This window comes from Rhinopithecus roxellana, chromosome 12 (genome assembly GCF_007565055.1).
Source record: "Rhinopithecus roxellana isolate Shanxi Qingling chromosome 12, ASM756505v1, whole genome shotgun sequence".
Lineage (NCBI taxonomy): Eukaryota > Metazoa > Chordata > Mammalia > Primates > Cercopithecidae > Rhinopithecus > Rhinopithecus roxellana.
Genome location: NC_044560.1, coordinates 82,650,253 through 82,664,618, shown reverse-complemented (window position 1 = coordinate 82,664,618; position 14,366 = coordinate 82,650,253). Strand labels below are relative to the sequence as shown.

General features: G+C 59.4%; 1 protein-coding gene across 4 annotated transcripts in view; it reads left to right on the top strand.

Annotated features, from left to right (window-relative positions):
• The window catches only part of ADGRB2 (adhesion G protein-coupled receptor B2), a 37,281-nt gene extending 24,248 nt beyond the window's left edge, over window positions 1-13,033 (top strand). Inside the window, exons 14-33 of one of the 4 annotated variants that reach the window (XM_030913667.1) lie at window positions 49-157; window positions 449-776; window positions 1,146-1,251; window positions 1,453-1,496; window positions 1,757-1,883; window positions 2,363-2,466; window positions 2,586-2,688; window positions 3,375-3,525; window positions 3,708-3,777; window positions 4,205-4,271; window positions 4,433-4,518; window positions 4,817-4,915; window positions 6,958-7,129; window positions 7,489-7,584; window positions 7,945-7,984; window positions 8,681-9,300; window positions 11,511-11,546; window positions 11,867-11,962; window positions 12,063-12,119; window positions 12,545-13,033. In XM_030913667.1, the coding sequence (XP_030769527.1) occupies window positions 49-157; window positions 449-776; window positions 1,146-1,251; window positions 1,453-1,496; window positions 1,757-1,883; window positions 2,363-2,466; window positions 2,586-2,688; window positions 3,375-3,525; window positions 3,708-3,777; window positions 4,205-4,271; window positions 4,433-4,518; window positions 4,817-4,915; window positions 6,958-7,129; window positions 7,489-7,584; window positions 7,945-7,984; window positions 8,681-9,300; window positions 11,511-11,546; window positions 11,867-11,962; window positions 12,063-12,119; window positions 12,545-12,730 (2,697 nt within the window). In that variant the 3' untranslated portion in view covers window positions 12,731-13,033. Of the gene's footprint in view, window positions 1-48; window positions 158-448; window positions 777-1,145; window positions 1,252-1,452; window positions 1,497-1,756; window positions 1,884-2,362; window positions 2,467-2,585; window positions 2,689-3,374; window positions 3,526-3,707; window positions 3,778-4,204; window positions 4,272-4,432; window positions 4,519-4,816; window positions 4,916-6,957; window positions 7,130-7,488; window positions 7,585-7,944; window positions 7,985-8,680; window positions 9,301-11,510; window positions 11,547-11,863; window positions 11,963-12,062; window positions 12,120-12,544 lie in introns of all 4 variants that reach the window. The other 3 variants (XM_030913666.1, XM_030913670.1, XM_030913669.1) reach the window with 3 other exon arrangements.
• The last annotated feature ends 1,333 nt before the right edge of the window (window positions 13,034-14,366 follow it).

Genomic DNA, 14,366 nt, shown 5'->3' with positions numbered 1-14,366 from the left:
TCCTGTGACCCACCCTGCCTTGGACCCTTACACACTCTCTGTCCCCAGGTGTCCCCTGGCTCTGTGCACCTGCTCCGTGTCGTGGAGGACTTCATTCACCTGGTGGGCGATGCTCTCAAGGCCTTCCAGAGCTCTCTGATTGTCACGGACAATCTAGGTAGAAGGAGGCAGGCAGGGGAGGGGGTCCTGAATGTGCCAGAACTCAGGAGGTTCCGTCTTTCCTCTACCTAACCCCGTATTTGTGTCTTTCTCTCCACTTTCCACCCTCTCCTTCTCTGTGTGGTCTGTTTCTCTGTATACGTCTCTCTGTCTCTGTGTTTGTACCAACTTCCGTGTCCTCATCTACCTTTCCTGGTACGTATTTCCCTTACATCTATCTCTTCCCCTGGTCTGCCACCCTTTGCCTCTGCCCCTCTGTCTGTCTCTGCCCACCCTTCTCCCACTGCAGTGATCAGCATTCAGCGAGAGCCCGTCTCAGCTGTGTCCAGCGACATCACGTTCCCCATGCGGGGCCGCCGGGGCATGAAGGACTGGGTGCGGCACTCAGAGGACCGCCTCTTCCTGCCCAAGGAGGTGCTCAGCCTCTCCTCCCCAGGGAAGCCAGCCACATCTGGGGCAGCAGGCAGCCCTGGCAGGGGGAGGGGCCCAGGAACGGTGCCCCCTGGCCCGGGCCACTCCCACCAGCGCCTCCTCCCAGCAGACCCCGATGAGTCCTCCTACTTTGTGATTGGTGCTGTGCTCTACCGCACCCTTGGCCTCATCTTGCCGCCCCCCAGGTGAGTCCTGGGGATGGGTGGATGGGGCTGCTGAGGGTCCAGGAAGGCCCAGGTAAGGGAAGGAGGACTGAGCCAGTGCTGGCTGCAGAGATCCACGGCAGCCTCCTCCACCTTCAGGAACCCCTTGCCTGGCTCTGGATACATGCTTCTCAAATATATCCATGCTGCTCCCAGAGGCTGGGCTGCCACCCATGGGGTGATGGACAGAGCTGTAGACCTCACCCGAGGTCCTGGACCCCACTGAGCTAGGCCTTCCCCTAGGTCTTGGCTCCCTGGAAACCTCTGCTCCCCCCATCCAAAGCAGCTTCAGGTTTTCTGACGGGGGCTGGCACCCGCTGGCAGGAGCTGACTTCAGTACCTGTCCCCCAGGCCCCCACTGGCCGTCACATCGCGGGTGATGACAGTGACTGTGCGCCCCCCTACCCAGCCTCCAGCTGAGCCCCTCATCACTGTGGAGCTCTCCTACATCATCAATGTGAGTGGAGATCCATGCAGAAACCCTGGGTGCACCCCAACCTGGGTGGCCAGAGGACTGTCTGGTGGGAAGCACTCTGTCCCTGATGGTGGGCTGAACGTTGGACCTGTGTGGGAGGTGCTGTGGCCCCCATGGCATGGGCAGTGGTGGGGTGTGGTGAACTTCCCTCTTCAGACTGCACTCATGTCTTCTGCTCCCTAGGGCACCACGGATCCCCATTGCGCCAGCTGGGACTACTCCAGAGCGTGAGTTGGGTGGCTCCTCTGGGTGAGGAAGGGAGCAGCCCTAGGGCCCCTTGTCAGAAAGGGGTCTCCTGCCTGAAAGGCAAGAGGGATTTTTGGTGCCATCCTAGCCTAAGGTGTCAAGAACATATCCTGGGACTCCCTGCTGTTGCCTCGTGGATGTGGCCTTACTGTGGATTTAGCCTGTCCTTGGGCAGTGGCCAGGACTGGGGGCGGGGCCATGTAGCTGGCCTGGGGCTCACTGAATCTCTCCCCTACCCAAGAGATGCCAGCTCAGGAGACTGGGACACTGAAAATTGCCAGACCCTGGAGACCCAGGCAGCTCTCACCCGCTGCCAGTGCCAGCACCTGTCCACCTTTGCTGTGCTGGCCCAGCCGCCCAAGGACCTGGTGAGTGGAACAGAGGTGCCTGGGCTGGACAAGGGAAGAGGCCCTGGGCTTTCAGCAGCCATCAGTGATGGTGTTGGCAGGCACCTGGGTGATCCTGAATGTGCATCTGCAGGTGCACTTGTGGGATTGCACTTGGATGTCTGTACCCCTGGGATTGTGCTGACAGCAATATTTGCCTGGGGGTATGCAGCAGAGGCCAGTTGTGTGTGTGTGTGTGTGTGTGTGCACGTGTGTGTCCGGTTGTGTGTGGAAGAGTGCAGGTGACTGAGCGTAAGTATGTGTCCACGTGGATACCTGGGTCTGTTCTGTGCATGCATGAGTACAACATCTAGAAGGTGTTGCCCTTCTGCCTATGGGTATGCCAGTCTGTGGTAGATGAAGGAACGGGGCACCCCTGCAGCTCCCCTCTCCCAGCAACCCATCTGACCGTCTACCCATCTGACCGTCTGCCCATCTGACCGTCTGCCCATCTTCTCCAGACCCTGGAGCTGGCGGGCTCCCCCTCGGTCCCCCTGGTGATCGGCTGTGCGGTGTCGTGCATGGCACTGCTCACCCTGCTCGCCATCTATGCCGCCTTTTGGAGGTAGGTTTGACACCTGGCTCTGGTGGCTGGCGAGGGGGGAGGGGCGCGGGAGGTGGCCAGCCACACCAGGTCGGGTAGGGCGGCCAGCGCCTCTGTCTCTGCCTGCTGTGCCCTGGCAGGTTCATAAAATCTGAGCGCTCCATCATCTTGCTGAACTTCTGCCTCTCCATCTTGGCATCCAACATCCTGATCCTCGTGGGCCAGTCCCGGGTGCTGAGCAAGGCAGGTGCAGGCTTCCAGGGCTACCAGGGTGTGAGCGGGGTGGAGGGGTGAGGGTGGAGAGCTCAGTGTGTGTGTTTGCTTGTATGTCCATCAGTGGTGGTGTGTGCGTGCCCCATGCTGAGATTAGAGTGTGTATGAAATAGTGTGTGAGACCGTATGTGAAGACGTTGGAGACGGGGTGTGTACTCAAGTGAGGAACGTCTGTGAACATCAGCAAACGTGTGTATGAGCTGAGCGCTGGGTGTGTTTTGGGCAGGTGGCATTGGGCCTCCTTGTGTCTGTGAGCATGTGGGAGCCTGAGTGAGGCCTCCTTTGCCACCTACCTGTGGATGACCTGTGCAGACCGTTCCCTATGCCCCCTTGGCCTTCTCTGCACAGCACCAGGCATGGGGCCTGCCTGGCTGTGATGTGGCAGGTGCTTATGTCTGTCCCCCTCCCTGCCAGCCCCGTCTGTGCGTGGGCGGCCTGCCCACCCGCCTCCCTAGATGCCGAGTGCTGTGTGTGTCACCAGGCCCGTGTCGTGCTGTGTGTGGGTGCAGGAAGGCGGGGGAGCCAGGCAGGGCTCTGTGGGGGGCGGGGCTCAGGTGGGCGGCTGTGGCAGCGCCCAGCAGCGGGCGTGGGAAGCCCGGCGCCTCCTGCCCTGGCGGCTGCTCAGGGCCACTCCCTCCCATTCCCTCTCCCTGCAGGGCGTGTGCACCATGACGGCTGCCTTCCTGCACTTCTTCTTTCTCTCCTCCTTTTGCTGGGTGCTTACCGAGGCCTGGCAGTCCTACCTGGCTGTCATTGGGCGGATGCGCACCCGCCTCGTTCGCAAGCGCTTCCTCTGCCTGGGCTGGGGTGAGCAGGGCCAGTGCTGGACTCTGCTGCTGGGCCTTGGTGGGCAGGGGCAGCAGGAGAGGTTCAGCTTTGGCCCTGGCCCAGCTCTCTGGGCACAGGGGTCAGCTGGGCTGGGAGTCTGGGAGAACAAGGGGTCCCTGAAGACCAGCAGCCATCTCACTCTGGCGCCCCCACTCCCCCAGGTCTGCCTGCCCTGGTGGTGGCCGTGTCTGTTGGCTTTACCCGAACCAAAGGATACGGTACATCCAGCTAGTACGTGGGCCTCCCGTGGTGGGTGGTAGGGGTTAGTGGATCTGTTAGGGAACTGGACTGGGCGGCCAGCTGAAATCCTGGCCCATGCCTGTTGTGGGTCTTTGGGCAAGTTCCTCCCCATTTCTGAGCCTCAGTTTCCCTGACTGAGGGAATGTGCTGGGACTGGGTAATCCCTAAGGGACTGTTTAGCTCAGGAGTCTGCCTTGTGTCATCCCCATGGGAGCACTGGGGGATGAGCCTAATGTTCTGGACCTTTGTTGGAGGGGAAACCAAGGCTCAGCAGGAGCCAGTGGATCACTCTCACTGTCTGGGGCTCAGACTGCACTGGTGATGCGGGCGTGGCAGCCTGGGAGGACTGAGGGATGGTGTTTGAGGGTGGGGAGGGAGGCTGCCGGGTGTCTGACACCCTTCTTCTCCCCCACCCCAGCTGCTGGCTCTCCCTGGAGGGCGGCCTGCTCTACGCCTTTGTGGGCCCTGCAGCCGTCATTGTCCTGGTACGTGCCCGTTCAGCATCCTGGAAGGGGCGTGGCCCCAGAGGGTCATCCTGTTTCTCCCTCTACCTCCTCCCTGCACTCCAGCTCCCACGTGGGAATTTCCCTGCCAGGAGGGCACCTGGTGATCCTGTCTCCCCCACTCCACTCCACTGGGCCCCCAGGTGAACATGCTCATCGGAATCATCGTCTTCAACAAGCTCATGGCACGTGATGGCATCTCCGACAAATCCAAGAAGCAGAGGGCCGGGTAAGGGGAGGGCCTCTGAGACTTGGCCTTTCTGGAAATGGTGCAGGGAGGGAGGGACATGGGTGCTCTTGGAGACTCAGGGCTCAATGATGCGACCGGGGCTCCCCAACCTTGGTGCATCAAGGTTGCAGGCAAGGTGGGCACCCGGAGTGCTCAGCCGCAGCCCCTCACCCACCCTAACCCAGCTCTCTCTCTCTCGTCTGCCCTCCCCTCCCACCCCACTCGGGGCTCACTCTGCCCCATCTCCCGGCTTCCCATGTGTTTCCCCTCCTTCTCCCATGTCTGTGCCGCCCCCGAGGTCGGAGCGGTGCCCCTGGGCCAGCCTGCTCCTCCCCTGCTCAGCGTGTGGAGCGGTCCCCAGCCCCCTGCTCAGCTCAGCCTCGGCCAGGAACGCCATGTTAGTCGTGCCCCCTGGGGGGCGGTGGGGGTGGGTGGGGCAAAGGAATTGGGGGGGGCAGTGCCCATGGTGGGGGGAGGAGGAGGGATATCAGCCCAGTGCCCTGGAAAGCTTGCCCTTTCCTGCCAGCCGCCACACACTCTCAAGGGCTCGGCAAGAGGTGGCCAAGGCGATGAGGAGTGGATGTCTGTGCTTCCCACAGGTGCCCGGGTCCTTCGCCCACCCTTGGATCCCGCCCCTGCCCTCACTCCCAGCTAATGTTCTATCCTGCACAGCCCCACACTCCCAACCTACAGAGACTCAGACAATCTTAAGCCTTAGAATTTTTGAGCTATAGAACCTTAGAATTAGAATGATAGAATCTTAGAATAAGACAATCAGAAGCTAAGAATGTTAGAATGAGTGAATCATTGAGTCTTATCATCTGTCATAGAATCTGAGACTTAGGATTTCAGAGGCATTGAATCTCACCCTCAATTGGAGACAGAGAATCATGGAGGTAGAGAATTATTTCACTGAGACCCCCGCCCTAGCATCTGAGAATCTTAAAATCCCAGCTATGCGAGGGTAAAACGAATCCACAAAGACCGTAGGCCCAGCCTCCCACCCAGGGCCTGAAATCCATCCGAGCCTCCCTGCTTAGTGAGGTCCAGCTTTATCTTGCACACCTGCAGGGTCAGGGAGCTCAGAGCCTCTGGAGGCGGCTGGCACCGTCACTGCGAAGCTCCCTCTGTCTTGGGCTGCCGTCTGCCTCCCTCACCCTGTCTGCACTAGCTGTTTCAATGCTTGGGCTTTGGAGTCGGTCAAGCTGTGTTTGTATCCCAACTGTGCTTCTCCCTGCCCAGCTGGGCACACTCCAGTTTCCTCATCTATAAATTGGGATAATAATCCCATGCCTGTTAATTGGAGTTATTTTGATCACGATTTGAAGTAATATATGTAAAGTGTTCAGTGTAGGGCCTGGTAGAGAATTGGTAGTTAATCAGCGTAGCTCTTATTACTGTGATTAGACCCTCTCTTGGTCTTGGTTCCACCTCCAGGGGCTTCAGAGCCCATTGTGCCCGCCCCCTGCCAGGCTGAACAGCCCTGAACTGCTCTTCCTAGGGCAGGTCTTGGCCCCCTGCCCATCTCTCTGCCTTGGCCTCCTCCGGCTGTCTCTGTGGAATGGTGCCACCCTCTGCCTTGCCCAGAGCTGTGCCTGACTCTCCCACTGGGGGTGTTTGCAAAGGAGAGTGGGCTGAGTGTGGCACCTGGCCCGGGAGGGTATGGTGGCCCCGCTGTCCCTCGTGTGCTGTAGCAGGTTGGGGAGGGGTGGGAATGGCTCGGATGCCAGGCCCCATCTGCTTTTTTCTGCCCTCCCCTGGCAGGGAGGCCCCAACCCCAGCTTTCAGCCCCAGCTCTGATCCTTCTGCCCAAGGCTCTGAGCAGTCCCTGGGAGCCTGGCACCTTCTCTGTGTGTTGGGGGAGTTCTGCTTCACTGGTCCTGGCCCCCGGTCTTCTCCCTGAGGATTCGTGCTCTGGATGTCCCCGGCGTGCTCTGCCTCTTTAATCTTTCTGTCTGGGTGTCTCTGTCGCATACGTTCTCTCACTGGTTATTGTCTCTTTGTCCCTCTTCCAGTCCTCCTCCCTAGCCTACCCAGTTAGGCTCTGGGGATGCCATCCAGGCCCTTTGCATTTTAAAAAAGCTTCTCGGGTGATTCTGTGCAAGTTGGGGCTGAAACAGCATCTGCCTCTGTCTACCTCCTCTTCTCTCTCCCCATCCCTTTCTACTGTCTGTGGCTCAGTCCCACTGTGTCTGTGTGTCCCTCCCCACCTTCCTGGTCCCTGCTCTGACCCTGTAGTTCGCTGCTTTCAGTCTCTGTTCTGTTTCTCTGGCTCCGGCTCCTCAGCCCCTCTCTGCCTGGGGACATTACTGAGGCCCTGGGGTTTGGGGCCCTCCCAGTCTTGGGCAGCTGAAGGGCTCCAGATGAGTGGAGGCCTAGGCTCAAGCCATCCTGTCCCGTGGAGTATCACTCTGATCGGCTCTGCCACTGTCCCCTCAGGGCCTCACTCTGGAGCTCCTGCGTGGTGCTGCCCCTGCTGGCGCTCACCTGGATGTCTGCCGTCCTGGCTATGACAGACCGCCGTTCCGTCCTCTTCCAGGCCCTCTTTGCTGTCTTCAACTCTGCGCAGGGCTTTGTCATCACTGCTGTGCACTGCTTCCTGCGCCGAGAGGTGGGGCTGGGCCTCTTCCACCCCTGTGTACCCACCACACCTGCCAGGCCCCTGGCTTCTCCCCACTGTGCAGACCGGGAGGGTCAAGGCCCTGACCAGGGTGCTTCAGGCCCCATCTGGGCAGCCCTTAGTGTGGAAGCTGATAGCCCAGGGTACCCACAACTGTCCCCTATGCTTATCCTTGGCCTCCTGGGTCTCCTCCTCCCCTTGCACCCCACCCAGGTGTCGTCACCTTCCCCAAGGCTGGATGTGTTGCCTGCCTTCCACACTTGCCTGGGCATCTGGGGTGGGAAGCACAGCCAGCTGTGGTCGGGGGCCCTGCAGTGGCCTCAGGCCCAGCAGGCGCCCTCTGTCCCCAGGTCCAGGATGTGGTGAAGTGCCAGATGGGGGTGTGCCGGGCTGATGAGAGCGAAGACTCCCCTGACTCATGTAAGAATGGGCAGCTGCAGATCCTGGTGAGTTAGGGGCCTGGGCAGGGCCTGGGCAGATTCTGGGCACCCCCCACCCCAGTCTTCCTGCCCTAGACCATTTACCTTCCCCATCCATGGCAGAGTTGGGATAGGGATTGGGTTTGATTCAGGCTCATCCACTAACACGTGGGTGGCATTGGGAAATCCTTCCCCCATTCAGTTTTCCCAGCCATCAGGTGGGGCTGGGGTAGACCATGCCTGGGCTCTGCTGGGCTGTGGGCTGGGCCATGGGCAACCCTCAGGCAGGCAGACTGGGCAAAGCTGGCTGGGGAGAGCCTGAGCCTCCTCCCACCCTGTTACATTAATCCTCCCTCTGCCCACCTGCCCCTCCCTTTCCGCCTATAGTCAGACTTTGAAAAGGATGTGGATCTGGCTTGTCAAACAGGTGAGTGTGCCGTGACAGAGCTGAGAATGGCCCTGGGGTTGGAGAAGAAGGGGAGGCCCCGAGCCCCATCATGGGAGGCCCTGATGGAGTTCTGGCTACTGGAGTCCAGCTTCAAAGTTAGACAACCCTGAGTTGGATGCAAGGCTGTGAATGTCCCTTTCTGTATGACCCTGGGCAAACAACCTGCCTCTCTAAGCCTCAGTTAACACACCTGTAAAGGAGAGAATACTGTCCTCCCAGGGCAGGTTGGAGGCTCAGGGGCATGCATGAATCACGGAACATCGAGTCCTTAGCAGGACCCCGGTACAGAGTGTTACGTTATTAAACGATTTCCAGATTCTTACCAGAATCTCTTTCCATTTCTGTCTCCTGGGGAACTGCTGCACAGGGAGGTGGGAAGACAAAGCCCTTTGACAGCCCTGGGGCTATGGGGTCAAAGTTGGGACCTGCACCAGGACATTGGGAGCTGGGCCTTGCCTTTGTGTCTTGCCCTGTCTCACTGTGGGGACTTTGGGGCCATTGTCTTCTTAACCCCTCTTGTATGTGAGACATTACCAACCACCCAGCCATCTCTCCAGGACCCAGTTTCCTTTCCTGTCCAAGCGCAGAGGCTTGGTACCTCCCCAGCCTGGGCAAGGACATCTGGAGGTTCCTTCTCCTCAGGACTCACCCCCTCCCTCCCACTCCTGCCCCCAGTTCTATTCAAGGAGGTCAACACTTGCAACCCGTCCACCATCACGGGCACACTATCCCGCCTGTCCCTGGATGAGGATGAGGAGCCCAAGTCCTGCCTCGTGGGCCCTGAGGGGAGCCTCAGCTTCTCACCACTGCCTGGGAATATCCTGGTGCCCATGGCAGCCTCACCAGGGCTGGGGGAGCCGCCGCCCCCGCAGGAGGCCAACCCTGTGTACATGTGTGGGGAGGGCGGCCTGCGGCAGCTGGACCTCACATGGCTGCGGCCCACTGAGCCGGGCTCTGAGGGGGACTACATGGTGCTGCCTCGGCGGACTTTGAGCCTGCAGCCTGGCGGTGGGGGTGGAGGCGGTGAGGATGCCCCCAGGGCTCGGCCAGAGGGGACCCCCCGGCGGGCTGCCAAGACAGTGGCCCACACTGAAGGCTACCCTAGCTTCCTGTCCGTGGACCACTCGGGCCTGGGGCTGGGCCCTGCCTATGGGTCTCTCCAGAATCCCTATGGAATGACCTTCCAACCGCCACCACCGACACCCAGCGCCCGCCAAGTGCCCGAGCCAGGGGAGCGCAGCCGGACCATGCCTCGCACCGTGCCTGGCTCTACCATGAAGATGGGCTCCCTGGAGGTGAGGGGCTGTAGGGAATGGGGTGTGTGTCTGAGACTCTGTGTCAGAGACTGTGTGTTAATCACAAGCTGCAGCCAGGAAAGGACAGCCTCAACCTCCCCAGAGCAGCCTCTTGTAAAAGTCACTGGGGGTGGGTCCACTGAGCATTTCTCCCTCTGTTTCTGCTCATGGCAGCTCTGTGGGGCCTGTGAATCCCTCAGACACGCTGGGACTTCATGCACTGGAAGTGCGCTTCTCGACTCGCTCATACTTGCTTTAGAGCCTACTTTAGGGTGACTGATTGGGATGAGTCCTCATTTCAGGAGACTGTGGCTCAGGCAACGTGCTATGCTGTTGGGGAAGCCACGCCATAGGGTGTGAGCCTGGGCTTCTGCGTCACGCAGGTCTGAGTTCCAGTCTGGACTCTGTGATTGGCAGTGAGATCAGTGAGCCTTAGTTTTCTTGTGTGCAAAGTGGGGATAATGTAGCAGTCTCTTCGTAGAGTAGTTTTGAGGATTGAGTGATGCAAAGCATTTATCTTCATGTGGAGCAAGTAGAAAGTGCTAGATAATTGGGGATTGCTGCTGTTAGCACCCCTGAAATCAGCTGTAGGCGCCGCCCACAGGCCTGTGATAACTGACCATCTCTTCCTGGGAAAAGCAAACCCCTCTGGGTCCCTGCCTGTGTGTGTTCTGTGAATGCTCCACCTTCCCGCTGGCCTCCTCAGGTCTGCTCCCTGCAGAGGATCCCTGGGAACAAACAGACAGTAGTGGCCTGCTGTGGAACTCTAGAACATTCTACAACTTTATTGGAGTCATGAAGTGGGTGTGGTTAAGGAAAGAGGCAGGAGTCATGGCTTAGCCACAACTGACTGTTCCTGCTCGGCCTCAGAAACCCACTCCCCATCCTCCACACAATGAAAATTAAGTTAGTAGCTAGGGGGCTCGCAAGTTTAGTTTTTCTCCCCAAATGTTTCTGGAACATTTGGTGCCTGCTCCTGCCACAGATGGCAAAAACAGGAAGGCGTAACAAAGACAAAACGCAACACCAGCGTCGGAGAAGGGCGCGCTTGGCGTCATGGCGGGTTTTGTTCTGTGGACACCTGCCTGCTGGCCACTGATGAGGGCGGACGTCAGGCTCCTTGTGTGGGAGGCAGCAGTAAATGCAGCAGCACTTTGAGGGGTCAAGGATGACATCCAGAATTCTGGCGTGGGCAGCTGTGATGCGCGGAGGAGCAGGTTTGGGCAGGGAATTACAAGTGTATTCCATTGGTGTGAACTGCACGTGCAGTGCATGTGGGGCATCAGACAGGGAGAGGTGCCCTGTTGCCCCCAGAAAGAGAGATGTGGCCAGGATGAGGAGGATACACGTGTGTGTGGTAAAGGCAAGATAAGGTGCCAGGGCAGAGCGTGAGTGCCTAGTATTAGAGAAGCCAGGGTGGGCAGCGGGGAGAAAGCAGGTAGGGAGAGGAGAGGAAAACCAGGAGAGTGGGTGCCATGGGCCCATGGTGGTCAGCATGCCCACAGGCCTGGGAGATCCAGATGGTGGTCCTAGTACCACCTTCGAAGGCCTGGGAGCAATTCCCTTCGCCTCCCTGGGTCTCAGTTTCCCTATCTGTAACCTGGGAAAGTTGGCCTTGGCTTCATGGGTCTTCCTGTGCCAACATTTTAAGACTCTCAGGACTCTTTCTTGAGTAGCACTGGGTGCGGTACAGCTTACTGGGGTCTTGAAAGTGGTCTGGGGCAAGGAGAGCCAGGAGAGGCATGAGGGAGCAGAGAGGCCAGGGAGGCAGTGCCTGGTTTGGCGGGAAAAGGGGCAGTGTGAGGTCAAAGGAGGGTTTCTGAAAGCCTGAATCCCTGTGTTTGCAGGACAAGTGGAAGATTCCAAGGGGAGGGGTAGCTATGGCTGGCAGAGAGAATGGGGCAAGATGGGGAAGGATACAGGGTGGGCTCTAGGGCACAGAGAATGAGCATCGGCTCTGATTCCATGTGGGCATCGCGGCCTGCCATGTTGGAAGTTCGCACCATGCCATTTGACCCGTGTATGTGTGTCTGTGTATGTTCAGTGAGGCCTGAAAAGCTGCCCCATGAGGGTCCCCAACTTCTGGGCCTGGGCTGGGGGAAAGTTGCAGCGGGCAGACCCCTGGGGTGCCAGGCCTCCTGTCTCTAAAGCCCCTGCACGTGGTAAAAAGCTTTCTTCTCCTCCACTGCCTCCTTGTTGCCCCTTCCCAGCGAAAGAAATTACGGTATTCAGACCTGGACTTCGAGGTAAGGGCCGTGTGTGTGCTGGGTGGTGGGACATCTGGCTGCGGTGTCTGTCCCTGGAGGGCCCACTCCTAAAAGTAGTCCAAGCTCTGTTGCAGAGCCTGACCCCAGGAGCCCAAGCCTGTGGGTTCTGTGGGATCTTCCCATGATTCCCTCCCTGCCCAAGCCCATAGCACCGATGTGAAAAGAGAACCAAGGCTTGTCCCAGAGGGGCTGGCAGCAGGGAGGGATGTGGGGGACCCGGGGTGCTGAGTGCCCTGGGTAGGGGGGATCATGGTTCTGCCTCAGGGAGCAACCCTCTGATGCCCTGTGGCCCCTAGAAGGTGATGCACACCCGGAAACGGCATTCAGAACTCTACCACGAGCTCAACCAGAAGTTCCACACTTTTGACCGCTACCGCAGCCAGTCCACGGCTAAGGTGAGGGCTCCTCCCGTGGCTGCCCCTGCCCCGAAGCTCAGGGCCTGACCTGGTGCAGCAGCCCCTGGGGTTGGAGCCTGACCGGTGGCCCCCGTTGCAGAGGGAGAAGCGGTGGAGTGTGTCCTCGGGTGGGGCGGCCGAGCGGAGCGTGTGCACCGTGAGTCCTCCCTGGGCTGGGTGGGGTGAGGTGGGCCTGAGGGACCCGTGCCCTCCCTGCCCTCCTGCCCCTCTCAGGCAACCCCAGCCTGTCTCACCAAGGGCCTCCCCCATGGCATGGGCAACAGTCTGGGGCCGTCTGGGGGTGGGGAAGGTGCCGCAGATGGCGAACAAGGGTGGAGGTCCTCCAGGATTGGGAGGGAGAGCGGTCAGCAGGAGACATGTCCCGGGGGCCACTGAGAACAGGCAGGGGTCAGGAGCCCCACCCTGGAACCAGGCAGGTCTGTATTTGAACTCTGCTTTGACACCTGATTGCTCCATAATTTTGGGCATTACCGGCCCTCTCTGGGCCTCCTGAATTTGTTCTTCTGTACAATGGGTGAGGATATTGGACCATCTCCACGGCCCCTCCCGCTCCCTCCACAGGATAAGCCCAGCCCCGGGGAGCGCCCCAGCTTGTCCCAACATCGGCGCCATCAGAGCTGGAGCACCTTCAAATCTATGACACTGGGCTCGCTGCCACCCAAGCCCCGAGAACGGCTGACTCTGCACCGGACAGCAGCCTGGGAGCCCACAGAACCACCGGATGGTGACTTCCAGACAGAGGTGTGAGTGCCACGCTGGACTGCCCACTGCATATAAATATATATATCTCTCTATTTTCACACTCCACTTTGGAACTACCCAGGAGCCAGCGCCCTCTCCCCTCTCCCGAGGGCTGGGCAGGGAGGCGCCGTGGACTCAGCCAGGCTTGGGGAGCCAGACACGGCTTGGCCTGAGGGCCCAGGGCCCTTCCTTGTTTCTCAGAGGCCCCTCAGCCACTGGAACCCCATCTTCAGCCCAGCCTGTCCGTCCCTGTCCCGGGCTGGGGAGGGGGGAGGGGAACTTTGTTGGGAATAAACTTCACTCTGTGGATTTTGCTGCTGAGCTGTTTGCTTCCCTCAGGTAAAGGCCCAGCTCTGGGACCCTGACTTTGTTCCTGTCTCCTGGGTTGAACTCACTTGATCTGATCAGATTATGTGATGGGGTTGGGCCAGCCCTGCCTGGGAGGGGGCGGGCTAGGCTCTGACCCCATCTTTGTCCCTGACTCTCTGGGTGACTCATCCTTTCCCCGATCTGAGTTGGGGAAAGCAGATTGGGAGTGTGGGAGGGGACCTCTTATGGCTGGCCTTCCCTGGTGGCTGTGATGGTCATGGCTGCCATTCACTGGGGCACAGAGGCCAGACTGCCTGGGCTAGAGCCAAGACAGAGCTTAGTGACCTCGGTTCCACATCTGTGAAGTGGGGATGGTGACAATGCCCACCTCACAGGGTTGTTACGGCGATGAAACAAATTCCTGTGTATAACGTGCTCAGCAAATACCTGGGACAGGATAAGCTCTTGAGGGATTAGCTGTTAGCACACGGCACCAGTCTCATGCAGTGCTCTAAGCTAGGAGCTTCACACACGTCCCCTGGCCCCTCACAACAACCCTGTTGTTGGCCCATTTTGTGGATAGGAAAATGAGGCCAGAGATGGGAAGTGCCCTGCTCAAGGCCACAGTCAGAGGCAGAGCTGGGACTTCAAACCCATGCTTGGTGGAGGTGTGGCTTCAGCTCAGCTTCCTGGAACTTGACCATGGCTGCAGGGGGGCCGCAGGCGCTGGGTTGTGGTGGAGCTGCAGGTGTTGGGCCAGGCCAGGGCTAGGGTGGGGTGGGGTGCGGGAGCCAGGCTGGCTTGGTGCCGGGGGCAGGAGGCTTGTGCCGAGTTGCATTCGTTACATGCCTGAGTGAGCAGATCCTTGCTCAGTTCTCAGGCCCCCAGAAAGAGGATGACATGGGGAAACATCTTCTCGAGTCAGGCAGCAGCTGGAGCAGAGGCACAGTTAACAGGGTCAAAGGTCCTTGCTCGCCTGGTCATTTAGCAACGTGGGCGCCTCTGGGCCCCTTCCCACGGACTCAGAGACACAGACACAGGTCCCTGGAGAGCTGAGGGAGGGCTAGGTGCTGCGGCAGCCTGGGTGGGAGTGACAGAAGTGACTGGCTGCTGGGGTAGGGGGTATTCCAGATAATGGCCTGCCCAGGGGGGCTGGAGGAGGGGTGGAGGCCTCTTCAGAGTTTTGCAGGCCTTGATGGCACAGGCTTGCTCTCGGTTTCATTCCAATCCTGCCTGCTGTGAGACCCGGTCAGAGGAGCTGTGCAGGCAGAGTCCACTCAGGACTGTGCTCCTAGACCCTCGGAGCTCCTGCGAGTCACTCCTCTGCCTCCCT